At 47.9% G+C, this 23,547-nt stretch overlaps 1 protein-coding gene across 2 annotated transcripts in view; it reads left to right on the top strand.

The window, feature by feature from the left end:
• GPC3 (glypican 3) overlaps positions 1 to 23,138 on the top strand; it is a 420,580-nt gene extending 397,442 nt beyond the window's left edge. The window contains exon 8 of one of the 2 annotated variants that reach the window (XM_043570776.1): positions 22,600 to 23,138. In XM_043570776.1, coding sequence (XP_043426711.1) covers positions 22,600 to 22,769 — 170 coding nt within the window. In that variant the 3' untranslated portion in view covers positions 22,770 to 23,138. The remainder of the gene's footprint in view (positions 1 to 22,599) is intronic. The other variant, XM_043570777.1, reaches the window with a different exon arrangement.
• The last annotated feature ends 409 nt before the right edge of the window (positions 23,139 to 23,547 follow it).

Genomic DNA, 23,547 nt, shown 5'->3' with positions numbered 1-23,547 from the left:
AGTAAGCTCTACATGGAAAGCTCAGTTGTGTTTAAAAGGAAGCTCTATGGCTGGTCCACTTCTGGGCCTCCTTTTTTTGGAAAAATTAAACAGTCACTCTTCCAATTTTGACCACCAAGTATTTATTGAGACCCCACTAATTCCAGGTTTTACGTGAGGGACTTTACATAAATGCTGTCATTTAATGCTCTCAGCAGACTTGTGAGGCAGGCAGTTATGCTCACTTGAGAGATGACAAAACCGAGGCTAAGAGATGTAAAGTGACTTTCCCAACATCTTACTGTTGTCAAGGGGCAGAGCTTGGATTTGCATTCAGGTCTCTGTCTTCCTTAAACTCTCCCTATTCTGTTTTACGGCATCTCAGGAATTCTTTTTCCTTCTTACTTCAAATTATCTTCATGGCTCAGCTCTACCAAAAAGCATAAATCTGTTAAGGGCTCCAGAGTTACAAGTCCCTTGGCGATGGGCCATTTAACCAGCATAGCGGTGACCTTCAGCGTTTCCCAAGTTCCTCCCTGATTAATTGCACGCAGATAAGCGTGAGTGACAAGGCCTTACTGATGGCACAGGAGGCCTTCCTCATCTCCATCAACTTGGGAAGGCACAAGGCATGAAGAGAAGGTGCTCGGAGAGAGGGAATTCAGTTCAGCCAGGTATTTCAGATGAACTCAACAAATTTTTACCGAGCCCCTCCTTCGCGCCTAGCCCAGTGTTAGGCCTGACGAGGATAAAGAGGCTGTGTACCACACCTTCTCTTTGGGAGGAAGGAAGATACAAAAGAATCAAAGAGTTTGGACTTCATCTTACGAACAACGGTGAGGCCCTGGGGCTGTTGGAGCCGAGATGTGACAACCCCAGAGGTATGCTTTTATTTGTCCCTGCAAGGCCACTCTGGGGGTCAGAAGTAGCACAATGGCTACAGCTGAGAAGAGCATGGGGCAGTAGGTGTTGGAAAGCCTGACTATACTCTACTGGGATATTAAAGATGTGACAGTTTCTGCATCTTTGCCTAGCACCTCCCATACATGTGAAATCCCACAGTTTAATGGAAAGGATATAAACCATCTGCAGCAACATATTTGTTTAAAAAGGAGGCACCAGCATGAAGACTTAGCAACTTTGAACCAGTTGAAAGAAGAGAATCCGCCTGATATTTTCATAGTGGTTCTATTGATTGTTCATCTTCCATTCTCCTTGTGGTTTGTGTTACTAGCATATTTGTGTTAGGTCTGCCAAAAGAAAGCGTTGCGAGAAAACAGAATTTGTAAGTTGTTACTTTAGAAACATTAACATCTAGACTGGAATTAAAGTCCCCTGTAGCTTGGGCCCGTTGACGTTCACAATTCAGTACATATGATTTTGAAAGGCCTCTTGCATCTTGAGGGCTTAGGGAGGTTGGGAATCTCCCATCCTTGTCCATCTTTTTGTGGAATGCCTCAACTTATTAGGCACCTACTGTATGCCAGACACCATGCTAAATGCTTTTGCATGTTCTCCGAGCAACTCTGCTTTACAGGTGAGGCAACCGTGGCTCCGGGAAGTTGTGTAACTCGCCCCAAATCAGAGCCGGGATGTAGTAGAGCCAGTGTTGACGGCTGTGTTTTCCGGTTCCAGGTCCAGGACTTTTACCACTAGACATGCTACTTCCCTGTCAGATCTGTTTTGTACTCCTGCAGTGTGAACTGTGTGAATCACTGGAAAAGGATGAGATTCTCTGATTTGCTCATGACGGCCCACTGCCACTTAGACAAAACCCAGGGCTCTGCAGAAATGAGGCTTGTCAGACTGTTAGACTTTGATGAGGCGGGGAGACATGTTGAGAGAATTGGGTACTGATTGGGCAGTGCCAGCCCAGGAAGGTCGCCCTGATCAGCTATGAGATGGCATGAAGTCAACGCGTCTCTTCAGAGGATGAGGAAGGACAACGGTGCAAGTGAGATTCAGAGGGGAGCAGAGATACGCTTGTCTTCTCAGTTTAGTCCCAGGTAGAAGCATTAACAACAATGGCGGCCATCAAATTTGTTGGTGCGTACGGATCCCGGTCACTTCCGTGCAACCATCTCTCCTAAGAAACTGATGGGCTGATAGCAGAGTTCGAGGTCGATAAGTGGACCCAAACCAAACTAACAGTGGCAGGCGGCCCAAATCCCGGGCTTGATCCTAGGATTCCTCTCTTCTCCTTGACTCCTCTATTAAGTTATGAATTCATAATTTGGAGTTGGCCTAACCTCTCCAGCTCATTCTTCTCCAAAGTACTTCTAGAAGCAGCCCGGGAGTGGGAAATGTCTGACCAGATCCCTACCCTGGCCTTGACGGAGGGCCAGGGCAGAGGAGCACCTCATCTTTAGAAATGGGCTAGATGTGCACAGTGGAAATAGGAAGTTGGGTTGAGTGTGGCTAAATAAAATACTCACTGATGCCTCGGCCTGGGGTCCCGGCCATAGGGGAATCACATTTAGGGAAACCTTGTCAGAAAACAAAGAGCCAAGTAAACTGAGCTGCCTCAAAAGGAAAACGCAAGTATTTGAACTTCGTTATTTTCAAAAATGCCGGGTGTGCTAGTTCTTGTTGTTGTTGTTGTTGTTGTTTTTATCAGTAATGATGCTATAAAGGAGTGACAACTTGATTTATATCTGAAAATCTGGGATCTGGCATTTTAAAATACTTGTTGGAACTTTATATAGGAAAACATTTCATATTGGGACCCTGGGCGGCCAAGTTGGTGTAGCATGCAACTCTTGATCTCGGGGTCTTGAGTTCGAGCCCCACATGTGGTGTAGGGATTACTTAAATACGTAAAACTTAAAAAAAAACATTTCATATCTTTAGTTTTAACTATTACCTGTAACTGGCTCTTTATTTTCTCATTTGAGCAGAATTTAGAAGAGTGTTTTTAATGTTTTTTATGCTACGTACGAGTAACGGTGCATATTCAAACTCAGCCTATCTAGACACAGAGCAGTTGGATTGACTTTCTAAAAAGGAAAGTTGAATTCAACGAAACAGCTCTTTTGTCTTGTGTCCATAGCATTAGATCGCCAGCTTGCCTTTTTACTCCCCGCCAAGGGTGTTGGAATCTTGTAGCCCAGCTTCATTTAATGGTTCCGAAACAAAGTTTAAATACACCCAAACTCAGCCTTACATAATTCTTTCCTAGTCCTCTTCAGGACAGAGACAGATTTCAGTTGTCCATTTTCTTTCTCTCCGTTCCTGACCATTTCCCTCTCTTTGGCCCGCGAACTGGGACACGTACGCGCACTATCTGTTAAATCCCTCCACGGTCCTGGACGGCAGTGGTATTGTGCCCATTTTGCAGATTAGCCAACAAAAGCCCAGATTTAAAGGACTGTGGTCACATGGCCGGCAGGTGATGGAGGTGGGAGAAAGGTTTAGGATCCTGGGACACTCAGTCCCTCACGCAGCCTTTTCAGGATCCTAACATTCACATGGTGGTTCTGGGGTTCTAACTAATCCTGTGGAAACAGGCTAGCATCTGATCAAAATGGACCTGCCCAAGCAAATTCCATCCAAGTCCTACTTTACTACATTAACAACGTTACAGGTGGAGACTGAGGCACAGATGTGAGTGCGTTTATTCTTAATCTTCAGAAAATCAAGACCAGGACCTAATACCTCTACGGGGGGAACTGACCAGGCTGTTTCCTTGCTTGAAGGCTGCTTGGGAAGATTCTCGTGACTCCTCTGCCTGTTTGATTTCCCACAAATATCCCAAGATGCCCCAAAGTTTTTTAGGCACTATTTTCCTTCTTTTTGTGTTCTCTCAAAGTTGAAACGGAAAGCCTCTGTGTGTGTGCGTGCGTATATATTTTAGAGCTATGTGCTTTATGTACTGTGGCTTGAAAACCTTCCATGTTATTACGCTTTTATAAATGTTTTCGTATTCACCCCAGTGCTGCGGTTCATGCTTTTGTCATCAACTATAAACTGGATTTCCTAATGGGAAAAGCGCTTGTTCTGGAACCATGCCAAAAATAGTCCAAAGAAGATACTTAAACTTGGCTCCCTGGAATATCTGTGATGATAAATTATCAGCTGTTCAATTAAAACCACAGAACTGATTTTTAATTCCTATTGAAATCGTTGCAGGTGCTCCGAGTTCTAGCCCTTGTCCACTTTACATGCCTTCCCCTTAATTAACATAAAGAAATTAATGTCTTACAAGCTTCAATATTCGATGCCATATGAGTCCCGAGGATATTTAAAGGGAGAAGAAATGTAAATAGAATGAAATTCTTAAGCAAGATTACTGATATGACAGGACTAAAGAGCCTGGGAGTGTGTGAAAGTAGCTCTTTTCTTCCCTTTAATAAATCCATTACTTGCACTTGGGCATATTTTAAGGTCCTTTTCATGCTGAATCTAGAGTTGAGCATGCTTTGCATTTCAAGCTTTGTCTATGAATCAGTAGAAGCCAAAGTTATTTCTGCTTTAAAATAACAGGAGCCAGGAACAGCTAATCTCTTTTCATTCTGAGTTCCTGACATTATTTTACTGGACAAAGTTTGTGTTGGCTACAAAACAGGCCATTCATAACATCTATGAGAAGGAATTTAGGTAAGAATGGAGAGAGACTGTAGGATGTAGAAAGACTCCCTCTCCTGAGGCCATTAAGAAATTCCAAATTGGCACGGTTTTTGAATAGTGACATGGCATTAGCCTTGCTAATTTCAGTAATTCAAGCTCATAGCCTCTGTTTACCAAGCTAGCAGATGCAACCTTCCCATCACTGCAGTACCGGGACAGGACGCACTTCTCCCCCAAGGTGAGTGGATATTTTAAAATAGGTGATTGGGGGAAAGTTGAAGGGTGATCATGGCTAGTGCAGTAGCACCTCTCAGCCGAAAACTCTTCGGAGAGTAGTCTGTCTTTACTCCCTCGGTCAGACCTGCCCTACGTGGTCGAGGCGAATTCACTTACCTTTTCTTTAAGCAGGAACGGGAATATGAGGGTCAGGATCTGTCATTGTCTTGTCTCATGGCATCTGACTTCTCTGTCTCTGTCTGGCTTCTAATTGTGCTCATTTCCACTCTCGGGACTGGCACGGGAACCCATCCGAGTTTGTGTGTGTGTGTGTGTGTGTGTGTTTAAGTGGGAATACATCCACTCTTCAGTTCAGAAGCTGTGCAGATAAGCTGATAGATAGTTAATGGCCAAAACCCCAGGGAAAAAGGAACCCCGTTTTAAAGGAGTGTACGTTTAAAAGACATTCTCCTAAATGTCTCTTGACTAACCGGCACCTCACATCGTGCTGGAGAAATGGACGGAGGGAAATCTTCAGAGCCTCACAAGCTGAGAAAGATTGCCGAGCGTTTGAAAGGGTTTAGGGTTTCATCTGGAGACCAGCTGCGCCCCACCGCGCCTGTGCTCGGATACGCGGCACGCCAGCCAGGCTGGCGGTGGAAACGGGCCCAGGGCCGCCTGCAGGTAAGGGGGGCACGGCCCGCACACCCGCACCTTTCTGCCCGGCAGGCCCTCGCTCCCTGACTTGCACTTCCTGTCAGTCAGCGACTCTGAGACCAAAGCACAGGACCCTTCCCTGAACACTCCGGATCACCAGACAGTGAGGAGGAGAGACGGACGGACGGACGGACAGACACATGGACCGTGGGAGGGTGGGCATTAAGGGGGGCGGTGTGAAAGCTTGAGAGCCTTACTTAGGTTCCAGAGCAACGTGTCTTCAGAGAAAGGTCTCTTGGTCCTGGTTTTCTCAAGCGACAAAAATAACCATGCTCGCGGAGCACGTTAAGGTTTGGAAGTCACGTTATGGAACTTCTGTCACCTGAGACGTAGCAGGACCCTGGTAGTGTCAGCAGTGTTCTCTGCTCACAGGCCGGGCGGCGAAGGGCCGTGGCTCAGGCTCCCTCAGAGCCCTCAACAGCCCCCCGCCCCCCACCACGCTCAGAGTTGCCACAGCACGTGGTCTGTGCCTCTCTCGTGGCTCTTCGAGGGCAGGCCCCGTGTCTTCTCCCGTTTCCCCTGGCCGGCCTGGCCCCCCCCGTACAACCAGGCGCGTTCCTGGCACGCACCGAGTGCCATTAATTCATGGCACTGACCCAAGCAGACGTATTCTTTCTCGTGAGCAGAAGCTCAAGTCCCCCCTGAGGGCAAGGACAGGAGAACACACTGAAACCAAACTGTCTTAGAAGGACTCGGGTGATGGCAACAAAGATAAGGATCCAGAATCGGATACATTTCAGCCCTCTTTCCCCGCCAAAGCCACCCTGGAAATGGCCAGGGTTCCAAGAGGTCTCAGGGAAGGAAGCTAGAGAGGGAAGAGAAGAAAGTGAGGCGAAGAGAGGAGGGCCACTGGCCGGTGAGGAACGCCGCCGAAGTCTGTGTTCGGCCCATTCCCTCTAAGCGCTGCCCGGCCGGCTGCCTGGGGGCTGGGGCATGAGAAAGGTGACACCAACAAAAATCAAGTTGAAAAGGAGGCCTCCTAAACTTGGTCTTAGGCTTAATGCTAAGGGAATAGATTTGAGGATTAATTTACCTTGTTGTTAGTCAAAAGGGGGCTTCGGATTTCTCCCCTGGGTGACCTAAGCTGTAATCTGTCTCTACGGCCCTCCGTTAATACTTCTTCCATTTGGGAGGAAATCACAGTGACTGGAGAAGCTCAATTTACTTCCTCTAATCTCTCGGCAGAGAAATGAAACAGACAACAGAATTTCTGCGGGACGCAGGGAGACCTGATAGGGACAAATCAATTGAAGAAAACCATCTCTACTTAGGGAGACCGCATCTTTAATCGTGGTAATCCCCTTAGCAAATTGCTTTCTCTGGTGACATTGCATACCTAATTGCAGTTTGCTCATTTTGATTTTTCCCTTTACGTCAGTTGCTTAGCCGCTTATGCAGTTGTGGACGTGCGTGCCGAGCAATGAACTTAGTGCTGGCATTAAGGATTCTCGGCCAACTGAGTCTCGGGACCAAAATGTCACCACTTTGGGAAGTGAATCAAAGGTCACCAGACAATTAGGTTTCCCTTAGCACCTCCTCAAAAGACCGCTTTTCCACCCCTTCATGATTAGGAGTCTCTTCTCTGAGAAGTTTTCTCAACATCCACCTAAAATTGTGAAAATAAAAATGAAAAAACCACAGCAAGATGGGCACGACCAAGGACTGTAGTGAAGTTTACGTACTAGGATTTTGCTCCACAATCCAGTTTCTGTGGCTTTGTGTAACAGCGCTTTTCTTGATGAACGCACTCTATGGCCAAGTGACAGTCAGCGGTGGGTTACTGGACCTCCAGGTTGTCTTTATGACGCTGTGCCCAGCCAGATTTGTCATAGCTCGGAAAGCCATAGTTTGTTTCAAATGAATCTTTAAAAAAAAAAAAATAGCTGTTGTATTAGGGTGATAACATTCTAAGATGGTTTTTCCCTAAAGATTTCTTAATGCCGTCCTACGTCTTGATAGTCTCTACATTATCTTTTTAAGGAAAAATACGTTAATTTCCTTTCCGTCCAATCTTCTCCAACCAGTCTTTCCCACTGTCCCGCAAGCTTGCTCCCATGCAACCTCCCTCGCTACATGCCAGCATTATCCTAGGAATCCATCTTCTAGAAATACGCCAGGTATCCAAAACGGATAGTGTATGTCTGCAGATGTTCACTGTAGCGTTGTTTGGGCCAGGGAGGAAGGAGAAGCAAACTGAATGCCTCTCGGAGGGGGAAGAGCTAATTGTGATATTCGTCCTGTGGGATTTCTTGCAGTCAGTAAAGGAACGGGGCCATTCTACATGTATGAATATACAAAGATTTCTCAGACGTTGTAGCATATGCATATGCATAGAAAGGACCAGTATTTCGTTATTTACCAGTAATTACCCCTGGGGAGTTATGGGAGGTGGGGGAAGTTGAAGAGGGGGCTTTCTTTGTTACTCTATCTACTCAGGTGTTGTTTGAGCCTTTTTGCTTCAAGAATGCATTCATGTGGTGAGTAGTTTAAAAATTAACAAAATAAAAGGACCCTATCCACCGTGCAGAGGATAGTTTGCATGAGGACAAAACCAGGAGGCTGCTAGTCCAGGTGAGAGATAGAGCATAATCTAAGCAGTCCCAATGGCAATGGAAAGGAATTCACAAAATAGTCAGAAAACAGAATTTCCCGGATGCGATCATTAATTAGACCCGGAGGATGAAAAACGAGGAGGAATCTAGGGAGTCTTGCAGGTTTCGGGCTTGGGCAACTGGGTGGCCGGTAAGCGGATATCACCAAACCGGGAGGGGAAGGGGGCAAGGGTAGGGGGGATAGGATGGGAGGGCGCGCCTAAGGGACTAGAGATGCTGCACTGTTTGTGGCTTGTTGGGTCTGAGTTGCCTGAGAGCCATCCAGGTAGAAATGGCCCGGGAGCAGGTGGATCTCTAGAGAGCTGTCTGAGCAAGAGAGAGATTTAGGAATCCTCATTGATAGCTACAACCAGGGGCACTGAAGAGAACATGCGAGACGACTCGTAAAGCAAGAAGAGTGGAGGGCCAAGGAAGAGAGGAGGAAACACCCATCTTATTTAAGAAAAACAGCCTGAGGAATCCTCAGAGGAATCTGAGCAGGATCCCGAGAGGTAGAGTCCGGTCAGAAAACAAGGGGAGGCCGAGCTTCAAAATAGAGAGTGGCCAACAGTATTGGATGCTGCAAGAGAGCTCAAGAGGAAGAAGTAAAAAGACTCCATTGAAGGTTTAACTGTAAACTGGCATGAGGGATCTTACTGGGTATTGTGCTGATGAAAATGCTCTAAAATTGAATGCTGATGAGGTTGCGCACCTGAATTCACCGAAACTCATTGAATCGTACACCGGCAATTTACTTGAAATGGGTGAATTGCATGGTATTTAAATAATATCTCAATAAAGTTGTTCAAAAGGTAAAAATGTAAAAAAATAATAACAATTCATCAGACTGTAGTTTGGGGCAAGCTAGTGCCAAGGGGAACTTTCCAGTCTAATCTCTTCTTCCTAATTGGTTCGGAAAACCCGGTGAAACAGAATGACAGAAATCACGCAAGATTACTGACGCTACTTCCTGATCCCCTCCCATTCTCTTGCAGTATCAGAAACTACTTTACGTTTGATTTGCGTTTCACCAAGCAACGAATATTACTACCCTATTCCCTGTCTTCCTTTGGAAAATTGGAGAATAGTCGCTGTGTTTACTTTCATTATTTTCTTAGCGTATATTACCAGAAGAAGTTTAGGGTGCCAGGCTGTAAGGCCTCGGTTTTGATCTTTTGTTGTTGTTGTTGATTGCATTTAATGTGTTTACACGTGGCTTCTTTATTGGCCACGCAAGACCTATTCACTCTGACATGCCATCATTGATTTCCTTTTTTTTTCCCTAAGTTTTTATTTAAATTCTGGTTAGTTAACACACAGTGTAGTATTAGTTTCAGGTGTACAATATGACGATTCAACACTTCCGTACATCACCCGGTGCTCGTCACGACAAGTGGCCTCCTCAATGCCCATCACCTCTTGAACCCATTCCCCACCCCCCTCCCGTCTGATGGCCATCAGTTCGTCTTCTTGAAATCCCATCGTTTATTTTATGATGCCTCTGTTATGCCTATAGCTTGACACCTTGCTCCTCTCAGCCATTTCCTTCTTCACTTGATTTGGCCAGTAAGAAGATGTATTTATGTTGGTTGACGGGCACATTCGATGTATTCTGCGGATAGGTAAAGACAATGCCAAAAATTCCTGTCCCTTCTTAGTTATAAGGAACCGGGGCCACCCTTGACTCGACTTTAATTAAAGCATTCGTTTCTTGCTAGTTGCATCTTCTTTTTATTTTGGTTTAACATCTTCCTGCTGTTTTTTCTACTCCTCCTTAGTGATCTGGCTGCCCCACTCTTTGTAGTAGAATTTTCCTTTTTCCTTGTTACATCTTTATAGCTGTGGGTTTGGGCCACTTGGCATCTTTTTACCTTTCCTGGCCTCCCTCTGGACTTGCCTAGTTTGTTCTAATGCCCACAGAGCTATTTGTATGAGGACCATCCAGCTTTTTCTCCTCAGCTGCCTTCCCCCTGGGTCCTTCAGACTTAATGTCCTAATCATGTGCCCAGAATGGCTTTTCTCCATCTGATGCCTCTTGTTTTCTTCCTTTGGATCCTGGTACCATTATGTAGCCGCACTGAGCAAGATGATCTGAGCAAGATGCACGTTACTGCTAATTATCTTCTATTGGTAGGGAAAAAATTCAGTGTAAACATTTCCTGAGTTCCTTGCTTCACCTTCTGCAGAGGCGGTGACTTCTTTGGCCACCCCGTACCCTGTACGTACATTTCATATTGCCTGATAAATATTCACACTGCTCCCTTAAAATTATGTCTTGGTCGATAGCTCCTTGGCGCAAACGTAAAGCCCTCCTCTCTAAGCTCGCCATGGTCTCCAAAAGACAGCATCCCTTTCTTTGGGAGAGGTTCCAAAGATGCCTCTTTAGATTCCTCTCCACAGAGTATCTGTGTCAAAGGGAGGAATGCAAAGGTCACTTTGACCCTGTCCCTTCACCCTTTTACCTGCCACGAGACCTCTAAAGACCGAAATGAAATCCTAGAACCTCAGGGTTGGAAGGGCCACTGAAAGCGATTTAGCTTCACCCTCATTCTATGTTTGAACCCCTTTACCAATATCTCTACCAGATGGCTGTCCAAGCTCTCCTGGACCACCTCCAGAGATAGAGCTCACTGTCTAGAGGCAGCCTGTGCAATTTTCAGATTGCACTAGCCGTCAGAAAGCTCTTTATTGAAGCCCAAACCATTTTCCCCTGGGGAGAAAGACAAGGCCGTGAAATAGCAGCAACTGACACGGCGTGGCGGGGCGCCTGGCTGGCTCCGTCAGTGGAGCGCGCGACCCTTGATCTCAGGGTCGTGAGTTCGAGCCCCACGTTGTGTGTAGAGATGACTTAGGATAAAATGGCGTGGCTATGGAGCCAGAAGATTCTGAGATAGAGAAGGGAGATCACAGAGAGGGCATGAGTTGAGGGGATCAACAGGACCAGAGAAATGGCGCTGAGCGGTGACCGGGTGGGATTGAAAGGTTAAGGAAGGGGATATTGGAGCTGCTTCTAAAACAAATGGAACCCTGGTGAGAGGTTGAAATCAAAGTGGGAAGGAACAGAAAAGCATCTTGACGATTCAAAGCCCATCTGAGGATCCCACCCTTGCCCTTTGCCTGAGGATATGGAAAACGTCACAGTGGAGACTGGAGACCGTGGGAGTGGAGCGGTGACTGGACAGAAGAGGAGAGAATACTTGGACACGGGAAGAGTTTAAAGAGCAATGGGAAGGGAGGGCAAAGTGACCGGCGAGATGGAAGAGGGGGAAAATGAAAACATGGAACTTTCAGGTTAAGGAATTGTGTTTCTCCCCATGCCACCACGTCATTGTATTTTCCTGGCAGCGATCCCACAGACCTCTGCGAGGGGAGAGGGTGCCGGCGTGTGTTACTGCAGGGACTGAAGGCTTATTGCTGCGACCTGTTACAGCCAAGCAAGAAGACGAAGCTGTATTTTGACGTCACACAGCCAGGCGCTGACATTTCCATCACCGGCAGCCCCTGGGCTTGGGCATCGGTGGTGATATAAAGGGCAGGGTGTGGCCCAGGGGTGGGTGGATCTGGAGGCAGAGGCCGGGGTCAAAGGTATGGGAACCCAGTCGTGAAGTTTCCAAGCAAGAAATAAACGGAACCCGCTCACCAGAAAACCCGGTTCCTGCCCAGCGTGGCACACGGGATGCCGGCGTGTGTCAGCTGCTCACATAGCAGAGCATCGAGTTCCAGGCAGCAAAAGGGAATGAGAAAGTAATCTTTGTAGATCCCATCCACCCTGAGCGCAGTGAACTGATGCTGGGGGTAATGAGAACTGGCTGTTGTCGGAAGGGCTTTGGAATCCAGGGGTCAGGGTGCGAGCCCTGCCATTTGCTTCCTGGGCCACCCCACCACTGGCCTTGCCTTTGTCTTGTCTTCACCGTGGCTCAGCGGGACTCTTTCCCCTGGGGAAATCATCCGTTAGTGGGGATAGACTCTTCGGGAAGGGAGTCTGCCAAGCTAGTAGCTGTCAGTAGACTGAGGACAACGTGTGTGCGCGTCCCGCCGTTGATTCGTGCATTCATTCAGTCGGTCAGCTAACAAGCGTCTGTGTAAGCATCTGTGCTAGCCAGGTGCTGTGTGGCAGCTACAGGGAGGAAAGAGATTGATTTCTTGCTTTGATAGGGCTTATGGTCTAGCTAAGGACAGGAGCATAGAAATCACTAACTTTCCTATGAGACAAATTGAAAGGAATGCCATAATAGAAATGCAATCCAATTAATAGCCAGAGAGAGAGGTGATTAATTTTGGCTGGGGTGAGATGAGAAGGCTTCCTGGAAGAGGTATCATGTAAGCTGAGACCTGAAAGAGAAAAACACAGAGAGAGAGAGAGAGAGAGAGAGAGAGAGAGAGAGAGAGAGAGAGACTGAGACCATCCCAGGCTGAGGGAACAGCATGGAGAAAGACATGGAAACTTCAAAGAACTTGCCTTTTCCAGCAAATGAATGGGACGGTATGACTACACTCCATGGTACTTGGAGAAATATATGGGCAGTTGAAACTAGAAAGCAAGACGAGATGAGATGGAGACGTTCATAAATGCCATGCTAAGGAAACAGGACTTGATCCCACATCCAGTAAGGAGCCATCAAAGGATTCTGAGGAAGAGAGAAATGTGATTCAACCTATGATTTAGGAAAAAGCATGTTGTCTTGTTCCTGCCATCCCAGAATAGAGTGGTCTTTCCTGGATAGCGGTGGGCCATTGGATTGGAATGGGTATCGTATTTAGCTGGGATGCTGAGGACTCCAGGGAGGTAGGGAAGGGGAGAGGGGCTGAAGGAAAAGAGAGAAATGGCCAGCGTCCAAGGACAGAGGAGAGAGCGCCTGTGTGGGTGTGGGATCAGGTACTCACTGACAGTCCAGACCTAAAGATGGGAAGGTAAGAAGATGGGTCCAGGAGGACAAGGTGTTCTTCCAAGTAAATTGAGGGGAAAGTAATCTCAATTCCCCGATCCCATTGATGATGATGGAGGCATTTCACAACTGGAGAGATTTTGAGGAAGAAATTCAGGTGGAACAACTTAAGGAAGCTTTTCATCTGCCATTTGGGAGGACACCTGCCTGCTGATGACTTCTGGCCTGCAGTGTTCCCACATCCAGGCTGAGTGTTTTCAGGGACTGGAGCCATTTTGACCCATTGGCTCTTGTACCCATTTTCTTTGCTGTTGGGCATTGACAGGACGTTGCAAACATTTTAGTTCTCAGGTACATTTTTTTGGCAAGATCCACTGTGGCTTATTAAAAATGGAATATTACCAAGCTTTGGGTTTTCCCATCTAAGTATGTCTAAAGCTTTACCCCAAATGCCATCACAGTGCTTTTCACTGAGCGTCTTGGAGCCTGGGCTTCAAGGTACCATAAGGCCCCTCCCTCACTCTCCTGACACCTCGCCAGCAATTGGATGTGGCTACAATAAGAGACATTTTGTGTTTTCCTTCTGTGTCCTCAAAGCCCAGTGACGCATGCCTCTGTAGCTGCATCGTGCCTGACATTTATTTTATAAACAGAGCTCCGTGAATCTAAACCATTAAGTGCTTTTTTAAGTAATGAGGACAGAGTGCATCCTTTAATTGATTTTTTTTAATATGGTTTAGCAGCTTAGCATCATCTGTGTGAGCCACAAAAATAAATGTAATCTTCCTGAGGTGGTATACAAATTTCTCTTCAGCAACTGGTCTCCAGTGAAAATCCTTGACAAAAGCTCCCCTCTTCTTCCATTCCCAGTTGAGGAGCCACATCTGCAATTCTAGGGTAGTGTTAAATATCCATTCAATTTCATTCTTCTGGACAACTTGACTTTCTTTTTCCTTTTTTTTTTTTAACATTTATTTATTTTCAAGAAACACAGGGCGTGAGCAGGGGAGGGGCAGAGAGAGAGGGAGACACAGAATCCGAAGCGGGCTCCAGGCTCCGAGCTGTCAGCACAGAGCCCGACGCGGGGCTCGAACTCACGAACCGTGAGATCATGACCTGAACCGAAGTTGGCCGATTAACTGACTGAGCCACCCAGGCGCCCCTGGACAACTTGACTTTCAAAGCACTGAAGGGGTATCACTGGGGGGTGGATGCTGTTGTTATAGGGTACATTCACACACTCACCCCTCTCCAAAGTAAAACCCTAGAGTTGCAGTGCGAGTCCCTTCAGGAACTGGCATGTGCCCCAAATGCCACTGTCTTTTGGTTTCTATAGTTTTTTCTTTTAATCGTGGTAAGATATGTGTAACGTGTGAAGTATTAAGTGTGCAATTCAGTGACATTAATTACATTCAAAATGGTGTGCAACCATTACCACTCTTTCCAAAGTTTGCTTATTCTGCCTATTTCTATTTCATGTCATGGAGTCATATAATGTGTAGCATTGTGTGACTGGCTTTTCACTCAGCACATCTTCAAGTTTTACCCATGGTGCGGCACGTATCGGCACCTCGTTCCTTTCGATAGCTAAACGATATCCGTCGTAGGAATGTGCCACCTTTTGTTCGTTCATCCACCGATGGACACGTGGGTTGCTTCCACCCTTTGGCCATCGTGAATAATCTGCTATAGACATGGGCGTGCAGGTATCTGAGTGTCTACTCCAGGCTGCCCGTGTAGCAGGGATAACAAGAATACGGCATTTCCAAAAGCCGTCTCGAGTTGGCGCTCTGGAGGCACCTTCTAACGAGGCGTGGCGGCACAGATGAGCTAGGTATTGTGACAGGATACCTCAGGCCCCGTCGGGGTGACGGCGCCTCGTCGCATTCACTCTCCAACTTCTCCAAAGGCTGATCAACGGTCAGTGAACCCGTAGTACCTCCCGCTCTCTCCTCAACTCAGTACTGTCTGGTTTTTCACCCAACCACCCTACTGAGCGTCTCTCAGCAATCTCCTGGAACCATCTGGTTGACACATCGGGTAGCTGCTTCTTAGTCCTTGCTTTGCTTAACCTCTCAGTAAACAGTGGACCATGCCACCCCTCCCCTCTTTCCAATGTTCTCTTCCCTTGCCTTCTCGAAGCCCGTTCTCATCATCTTTTCCCCTGGAGCTTGCAGAGCAGTGTCTCTGTCCCATGGCATGATGTAACTTCTCCTGTGGGAAGTGAAGGCTTTGATGAGGTATGATTCCCGTGGAGCCATCAGGCAGCTTCGGGTCAGAAGGATCTGTCAACATGAGATCCGCAGAAGGCGGCGGTAATTCTGGGGCTGGCTTAGGAGGGCCAGCGCCCACGCCGCCCACTCGTACTATCAGGGTTTCTAGGACACGGTTGTTCTGCTGCTGGGAATGTGACTTGACTCATGATGTACCTAGATAGGCATGGTGGTGGCCCCTGTCACAATCAGATTCTGTAGTCAAATGGTTTAATTTCCAAAGGGGTTAAGTGATATTTTCGTTTCTCCCTTTCTTGATGGCTCATGGCAGTAGCGAAGCATCGGTAGTCGTCGAACCTCCTGGAAACCGTTTTGTATCCATAAACTTAGCAGTCTGAGCCCCAGTTAAGGGCAGTTACCGTGGCGTTCCTCTCAACGAGGAAGTGGCCATAGAAAAGCCTACCTGAGGTCATTAATTAGGAGTATGTGAATCCGAGCGTCCAGCTTTGAGTACTGTACAAAGCCCAGATGACTCAAGTGTCCTCACAGTGCTTCGAAGACCTTCCAACCGAAGCACCCCGTACATCGGTGAACAGAGTGGACACCCGTTCCGGAGGACCTCGGACATGACCCGAAGGTCCTAGTAAACGTGAAATAATTTATGAAGTCTTAAATGCGTTTGCAAACGGTACGTTTCTTTTTTTTTTTTTAATCTTTAGTTTTGAGAGACCGCGAGAACGAGCAGGGGAGGGTCAGAGAGAGAGGGAGACGGAGTCCCACGCAGGCTCCACGCAGTCAGCACAGAGCCCGACGTGGGGCTCGATCTCGAAAACTGTAAGATCGTGACCTGAGCCGAAATCAAGAGTTGGATGTTCGACCCGCTGAGCCACCCAGGCGCCCCGCGTGTAGCGCGTCTTCTACTCCATCATACGGCCTTGCGTGGTTTAGTATAAGATGGTGTGCTTTTCCCTCCCGTATCTTTAGGAAAAAAGCATGCCATGGCTTTGTGTACCCACAGCCCGCTGCGGTGTAACCTGAAGCCACAGCTACCCTGGATCGAGCAACAGAAGCCACCGTAGGAGAGGCCACGCCTCTACTGATGGGGAAAGCCACCGTATTTTTCCACATCCCATCATTGTGACTGAGGACGCTGGCAGCTGGCCCGGGCTGTCGGAAATGCAGTGAGCATCTCCTCGCCCAGCCCTGTTCCGGGAGAGGCCGCTGGGTTATTCCCAGAACTTACAGTCATTTCGCACACAAAATGGGCAACTCGCTTGCGCGCCGCGAAGGCTTATCGTGAAACGGGCCCGTTCCGAAAGGGGTCCCAGTAGACCGGTTAAGAACCGGAGGCCCCCAAATGGGCCGGCTTCCCCCTGCCCGACCTGCGAAGCAGAAAACCTAGACTCCCGGAGCCCCCCGGGGTCATGAACAAAGTCACTTTCTTCCGCTTTCAAGCCCAGGTGGTCGTTTGGCACCCGAAAGCTCACAGAGGAGCGGGGCTCCATGTGGCGGGACGGAAGGTGGCGTTGACGGGAAGGGCGGGGAAAAGCAAGATGGGTCCGGGATTCTCAAGCGAGTGGCAGCGCCCGAGGGCGGCCGTGAGTGGGCGGCGGAGTGAGCAGTAGCGCGGGGAGCGCGCTTTGTGCCGACGTTTCCCCACTTTTAGCGTCCGGGGCCCGCCAGGCGACGGGCCGAAGGTTTCACACGGCCCTGCCTCGGGAGCCAACCGTACACGGCAAGCGCGAAGCGCGGGGATGGTGGCGTCGCTCCGCTGCTCCGTCGGGGCTGGCTTGAAGCCATCTGCCGCCGCAGGCTTGGCAAGGAAGAGCCCCCCAAGCCTGGCTCAGTGGCAGCGCTCTCTCCCCTGGAATTTTGATAGCAGCTCTCCTTCCAGGCTGCCCTGGGGGGCTGCTGTCCTCGGGGGCCCGTGCGGTCCGAGGGTGAGCGTTTGCGTCCCGTTACGCACTCGAGACCCCAGCGGCTTCGGAGGAGCCCGCGGGCTTGTCTCACTGGCCGACAGATCTTCCGGCGCCGCCCGTGCGCGCCTGCTCGTTGCACCCCGGGGTCCGGCCACTTCTCCCCCGAAGCTTCGCGTGTCCTGGCTTCAGCGCCAGTCGTTACGCCAGGATTTAAAGAAAACCGCGGTCCGGCGCACATCTGTGTATTGCCGGCGTCTCTTACGCAAGAGTAGATCGGCTCAAGCAGAAAGAGGATGCAGAATTTGGTAGCCGATGAACATCACCAGGAAAACTCACATCCGAAGAGAAGCGGCTTGCTTATGGAGGTTCTGCTGGGGACAGAGCCGCTTGGCTGGTGTGGGTAGAGGGAGGACGGCAGCCTGCAGAAGACCGTGTCCCCCACTTGGGCCCCGGGAGCCCGGGGATCGGAGGGAAATAAAACCAGAAGGGAACGGAGAGTTCATCCAGTCCAACGCCCTGATTGGGGCAGATGGAATGGCAGACGCTCAGAGTAGAGGGAAATGAGTTGCCAAAGGAGAACTGGTCAAGACGGTGGCTGAGCCAGGGCTCCAGACTCTGCGGGTGGGACAGCCTTTCTTAGGGACTCCACTGGGCGACTCTGAGTAACTAAGGCTGGAGGGTTCCCCACTGAGTGCTTGGCGCAACTCAGAAAAACTTTTCAACGCAAAGCTCAGCCCTTCATGACTGACAGCTGTTGTAAAGGGATTATCTAGGGGCGCCTGGCTGACTCAGTCAGTAGAGCACGTGACTCTTGATCTCGGGATTTCGAGTTCAAACCCCACACTGGGTGTAGGGTTTACTGAGGAAAAGAAATAAATGAAGAGATTACCTAATCTGCAGCACTAAGGAGGGCAAAATGAGAGTCAGAGCTGAGTGTGTAATTAGTACAAATTGTTGGCTCTACCCTCTAGGTGTAGTTAAAGCGATTACACATAGAAGCCAGTTTCTGGGTTTAGCGTGAGATCTCCTCGCTGGCCTAAAACGTTTCACCGACAATCAGTCGCATGGTAGAAACAATTTGTGTGCGTTTTCTAGTATGTACCTAATAGAGCAAAGATACATTCTGGAAAATCACTGATAAACGAAGACATGAATGATTGAAAAGAGAATGGTTTAAGGGGTGCCTGGGTGGCTCAGCTGGTTAAGCATCCGACTTTGGCACAGGTCATGATCTCACGGTCCGTGAGTTCGAGCCCCGCGTCGGGCTCTGTGCTGACAGCTCTGCTTCGGATGCTGTGTCTCCCTCTCTCTCTGCCCTTCTCTCTCTGTCTGTCTCTCTCTCAAGAATAAATAAGCAATAAAAAATAATTTAAAAAGAGAATGATTTCAAATGATTGTCATAATCTAGTTTGTAGCAAAATGAGAAGGTTTTGGTATGGTGTAGATTTAGCTCTTTTGTAGGTTTGGTTTTTTTAAGTTTATTTATTTGGAGAGAGAAGAAGAGTGCATGCATGTGCACAATGGGGAGGGAAGAGAAAGGAAGAGAGAGAATCCCAAGCAGGCCCTGATGTGGGGCTCGAACCCACAAACCGCAAGACCATAACCTGAGCTGAGATCAAGAGTCAGGTGCTACTGAGCCACCCAGGCGCCCCACTCTTTTGTAGGTTTTTTTTTTTTAATTGTATCTGCTACTGGCTGATCTCCAGATAGTTTTTCCACAGGCTTCTTGTGTTTTCTAAGATGTCTGCCAATCTCTCCCACTTAGGGCTGTCCTACAAACTGTTAACAATGATCTTCCTAAAAAACACAGATCAGACTGTGATTTTCTTACTTTTAAAAACCTTCAGTGGCTCCCTATTGCCCACAGGGTGAAGTCTTAGCATTCCCAATCCATCATGATTTGGCCCTTACTTGTCCTTCCTGCCTTACCTCTCTCCCCCTGAGCATGCCCTACCTGCACTCCCTAATATTGATGGTTTCGCTCAAGCTGAACCCCCTGCCAGAAATGAATGACCATCTCATTCAGCTCTGCTGTAGTTCCATCCATCCTTCATGGTGTAGATTATATCCCAGTTGTTCTGAGAAGTCTTCCCAGATCCTTCTGTTTGGAGATCTCTCTCCCCAACGTATTCTGCTTGTGCCTCTATCTGAGCCCTCATGACCTTCTGCCAAGTATCTGGTTGGTTTGTCTATTAGTCTGTTTTCCTTGCCAGAGGGCGGGATTCCTAAAGGCAGGCACTAAGTCTTTCTCCAACCTTCTAGCTCAATGCTTGGGACCTTGTAGGCTACCATTAAGTTTGTTGAATTAAACTGGATTATACCCCCCCCCCCCATCCAGGGTTGTCCACATTCATCTTTGACCAAAACTGGTCTTTCCTCTATCTCCTATAATGCTTCATCGTCATACTAAACTGTCCCCTTTGTCACTAATCTCCATGATGGTGGCCCAGGCCCAGAATGTGTCTTTGGTGAGACTCGCTTCAATGTAAGCCATAAAAGCCCAGCCGTAGGGTTGCTGCTGTTAGACGGGGAGCCTCACGAAACCTTTAGCCACAGCTTCGGAAGCATACAGAGGTATTCCAAATATTCCCGGGGGCCCTTTGGAGATGGAAAGCTCAGGCCAGCTTTGTGCTTGGGGAATCGAATAGCCCTGACCATCATTGCTGATTTCTTCAGAGAAATAGAAGGGACATAATTTCCATTTTCAGTCCTCAAACCCAGAGCTCTTTTCAGAATTTCACAAAGCTTAATAATGCTACTCAAACAAGTATGCGATCACTTTCACGTGCAAACACTGGACTCTTCTCACGCTTTTGAGAAGTTCTCTTTGGCAGTACGTATTTTCCTAATCAAGGTGGATTTTTTTTTTTTCAAGAAACAAATCCATTGCTACTTAAATCGCTACTGTCTATTTGATACACAGAATTGTTCAAGAGGTGGCATAGCTTCATGTGAAGTTTCAGGGTCAGACCTGTGTTCAAATAGCACGTCTGTCACTTACCAGCTGTGCAGATATGGGCAAAAAAGTAACCTGGGTTGGAGCTTCCTCATCAGTAAAATGGGAATCATAAAGGCTACCTTGCAACACTGTTGAAGAGGTTAAATTAAATGAGATAACGTATGTAAATATCTTAGTACAGTGCCTGGCACACAGTGAGGACTCACTAACTGGTAGTCCTTTTTATGATTCCCAAACAAAGGGTGCAAGAGATAAAAATGACAAAAGAGGTCTTTGGTGGCACAGGAGATTAGAAACTACCAGACTTAGTGTCTGCCGGGCTTACCGTCACTGCTCTAGTGCACGAAACCGTTCGGTGTTCGTGGATTATTTGAAGAGCAACACAAATAGCACAAGGGCCCGGTGGTAACATTAATAGATGTTGTTTCATCTCGACATTGGGCAAAGGGAATATCCGGAAAAGGAATCTGGAAGCAAGGCTCAGAGTTCTGTCATTCAGGTCAACCCTAAAAATACTCCCCTGCATTTAAGTTGAGAAGTTGCCTCGAGACTCAAGGCTGCGCTTTCAACAGATAGAGCCATATGTGTTCTCAGCTTTGGTGAAATCCGATCATGACCTGAGCCCGTGCTGACCTCGGCCTTGCCTGTGTGCTCTGCATAGTTCAGCTTTCAGAGAAAGACGTCTGACCTCCAAACAGAGCACTGCTCTTTGTTTTTTTCTTCTTTTTATTTTCTTTGTATGTATTTATTTTACAGGGAGAGGGAATCCAGATTAGAGTCTGGTGAGTCGCTTTTCCCTGGGTAAGAGGGTTCCCTGGAAAATTGGATTTGAATTCTTACTGGCCCTCAAGGCAAAAAACTTTCTCAGCTTTAGAGAAGCAGAATGTAGTCAGATTCATATATGTGAAAAGTTTCTTGGTACGGCAATGAAAAGCAAGTGTACTTAACAACAAAACAGAAACATTGTACCAAATATGATCGGCAAAGGATTCAATAAAATATATATTCCAATGAATAGGGAAAACCTTAATACCTGTCAGATAAAAAGGCAAAGGATATGAACCGTTAAGCATTAAGAAACGTAACTAGTAAACTAAGGCAGAGAAAAAGTTGATCTGTGCAGTAATCAAATACATACAGTTAATGAAACCTTGATATATCATCGAATGCTGACCACGTTATCTTTTTGCAAATGAGGCCGGTAAGTCGCTTTTCTCATCATTGCCGGTGGCATTAGAAACTACAGTAGCCCTTTTGGAGAGGAGTGTTGCAGTCTGTGTAATCCCCCCTGGCTTTGATCACCTTGACCTTGCTGCCTGCTCTAACCATTGCCAGCTTCAGAGCAGCCCCGGGCCCTGGCGCTGCTCTGCAGGCATCCTGGACCAGCTGAGTCCCCACACTGTCTTCCTGTGACTTACCGTTTCATCCCTTGTAAGAGGAGCTCTTCCTTCCCCTTCCTTCCTTCCCTCTGTAGAATCCCAATCATTTCCTCTGTGCCTTTTGCTCTGCATCTCAGTGTCCCCAAGGGATCTTTCCAGCTCCGCTGGCCACAGGACAGTTGGCTGCTGAGGGCACTCACATCGCATCACCTTCCCAAGCTATTGAAATAGCCACATTGGCGACAGAGTCTAGAAAAGCCATGGGAGTAGCATTGAGTTCTAAATCTGGAAAAGCAAATCTGAAAGAAACTGACCTCTGCTCCAGGGTTGGCCGTCTTGAATTTCCTGATACACCATTATCTACTCAGATTTGCCTTCTGAGAGATGTTCCAATTAGGCCGACGTCAGCATCCCAATTTCTTTTTCAGAATCGTGAGCATATCTCATAAATGGTGGGTGGTCAAAGAAGGAAAGCCCTTGCCCTTCAGCCTCTCCTTGGTCTTTGCTTAGTATCAGTTTAAATCCTATGCATTAGATTGATTTTGCTGTGTGTGTGTGTGTGTGTGTGTGTGTGTGTGTGTGTGTGTGTTTTAAGGGGTGGCATGAAAAGACGACCGCAAAGATCGGAGAAGAAATATTTGGGAAAAATAAAACAACTTTTAATGGCAAACTACACTGTCTCAACTCTAATTCAAGCAAGGTTCCCAGGAGAAAATCTATGGGGCGCAGGGCCCAGGAAAGGCACACTGGGGGTCTGCGACATCTCCCAGCCCTCTGACACACGTACACACAAGGGCACACACATAGGCACCCCCCACCCCCCAGCACCTTACATTTTAATACCGGTGAGATGTGGTGAAAATGACCTTCCAGCACAGCCTTGCCTGCGGGGAGATGTTACAAGGTGCCAGTGTGCCCCCTTGGGTGTGAGTGGAGCCAAAGGGGGCAGGGAAGAAGTCAGCTTCTCCCCGTTGGTGTGACCTCTGCAAAGAGCCCCTCTAGCCATCCCCTTCCGCTGGAGGGCCGCACCCCCCCCCCGGCACCTCCCCATCTCCTGGCAGCCATCCTTTCCACGAGAGCTGGGGCATCCCAACATTCCAGACAGAGGCTGGAGTCACGACTGGCCCACAGCTGATGCTCTCCTGTATTTCACCTTCTTCTTTTCTTTCGGCAGAACTGGCTTATGATCTGGATGTGGATGATGCTCCTGGAAACAAGCAGCACGTGAATCAGAAGGACAATGAGATAGCGGCCTCTCACAACCTGGGGAGCGGCCACTTCCCCCTGAAGGTTCTAACCAGCTTGGCGATCTGTGTGGCGTGGTTTTTCTTCCCGGTGCACTGACTTCCTAGTGCACCGCACACGTGCTGCCCTTCAGCACCCTGGGGTCCTCCCCTAGAAGGGGACCCACCTTCTTCTTTTTTTCTATTTTTTTATCTTGTATACCTCCTCCGGCCATTAAGTAGAAGACTAACCGTGTGTGACGTTTTCGAAAATCAAATGGCGCCTTTGAGGAAGGTAAATTTTAGTGGTAGTGTAGATCGTCTTTTTGCAAAGAAAAAAAAAAAACACTCAAGTTGTGCCAAATTATTTTCCTATGTTTGGCTGCTAGAACATGGTTACCATGTCTTTCTCTCTCCGTCTCTCTCTTTCTCTTTCCCTTTGCATGGATTTCTTTGGAAAAAAAAAATAATAAATGCTCAAATAAAAGTGCATCGGGTGTTTTTTGTAAGCCCTTGTACACGGCGACCGTGTGGGGATTCTCCTCCTCCTCACCCAGCTTTCTGTTCGGCAGGAGAAAATCCCATCAGGTGTCAGTGAGGTCCTTCAGCCCCACCTCCTTGCCCACCTTTTGACTGGGTAGGAGTCCTGGCCCCCGGCCCCAGTCAAAGCCACCCCTGGCAAAACACTCCCGGTGCATAATCTGCACGTAGAAATCTTGGAGTGTCGTAGAGTATGTTTCTTGCCTTTGAGACCAAAGGTGTCCCAGAAAGTTCCTATCTCCATTGACAAATTTCCCTCTGCTGAAAAAGCTTTGCCCAAAGAGAAACCCTCTGTGTGACTCACGTACAGTCACGTGATCAACATTCTCCCTTCCCCTAACCCGGAGACACGGGTCCGG

The sequence above is a fragment of the Prionailurus bengalensis genome, chromosome X, assembly GCF_016509475.1.
Source record: "Prionailurus bengalensis isolate Pbe53 chromosome X, Fcat_Pben_1.1_paternal_pri, whole genome shotgun sequence".
In the NCBI taxonomy this organism is placed as follows: Eukaryota; Metazoa; Chordata; class Mammalia; order Carnivora; family Felidae; genus Prionailurus; species Prionailurus bengalensis.
This window is presented reverse-complemented; position numbering and strand designations above follow the sequence as displayed.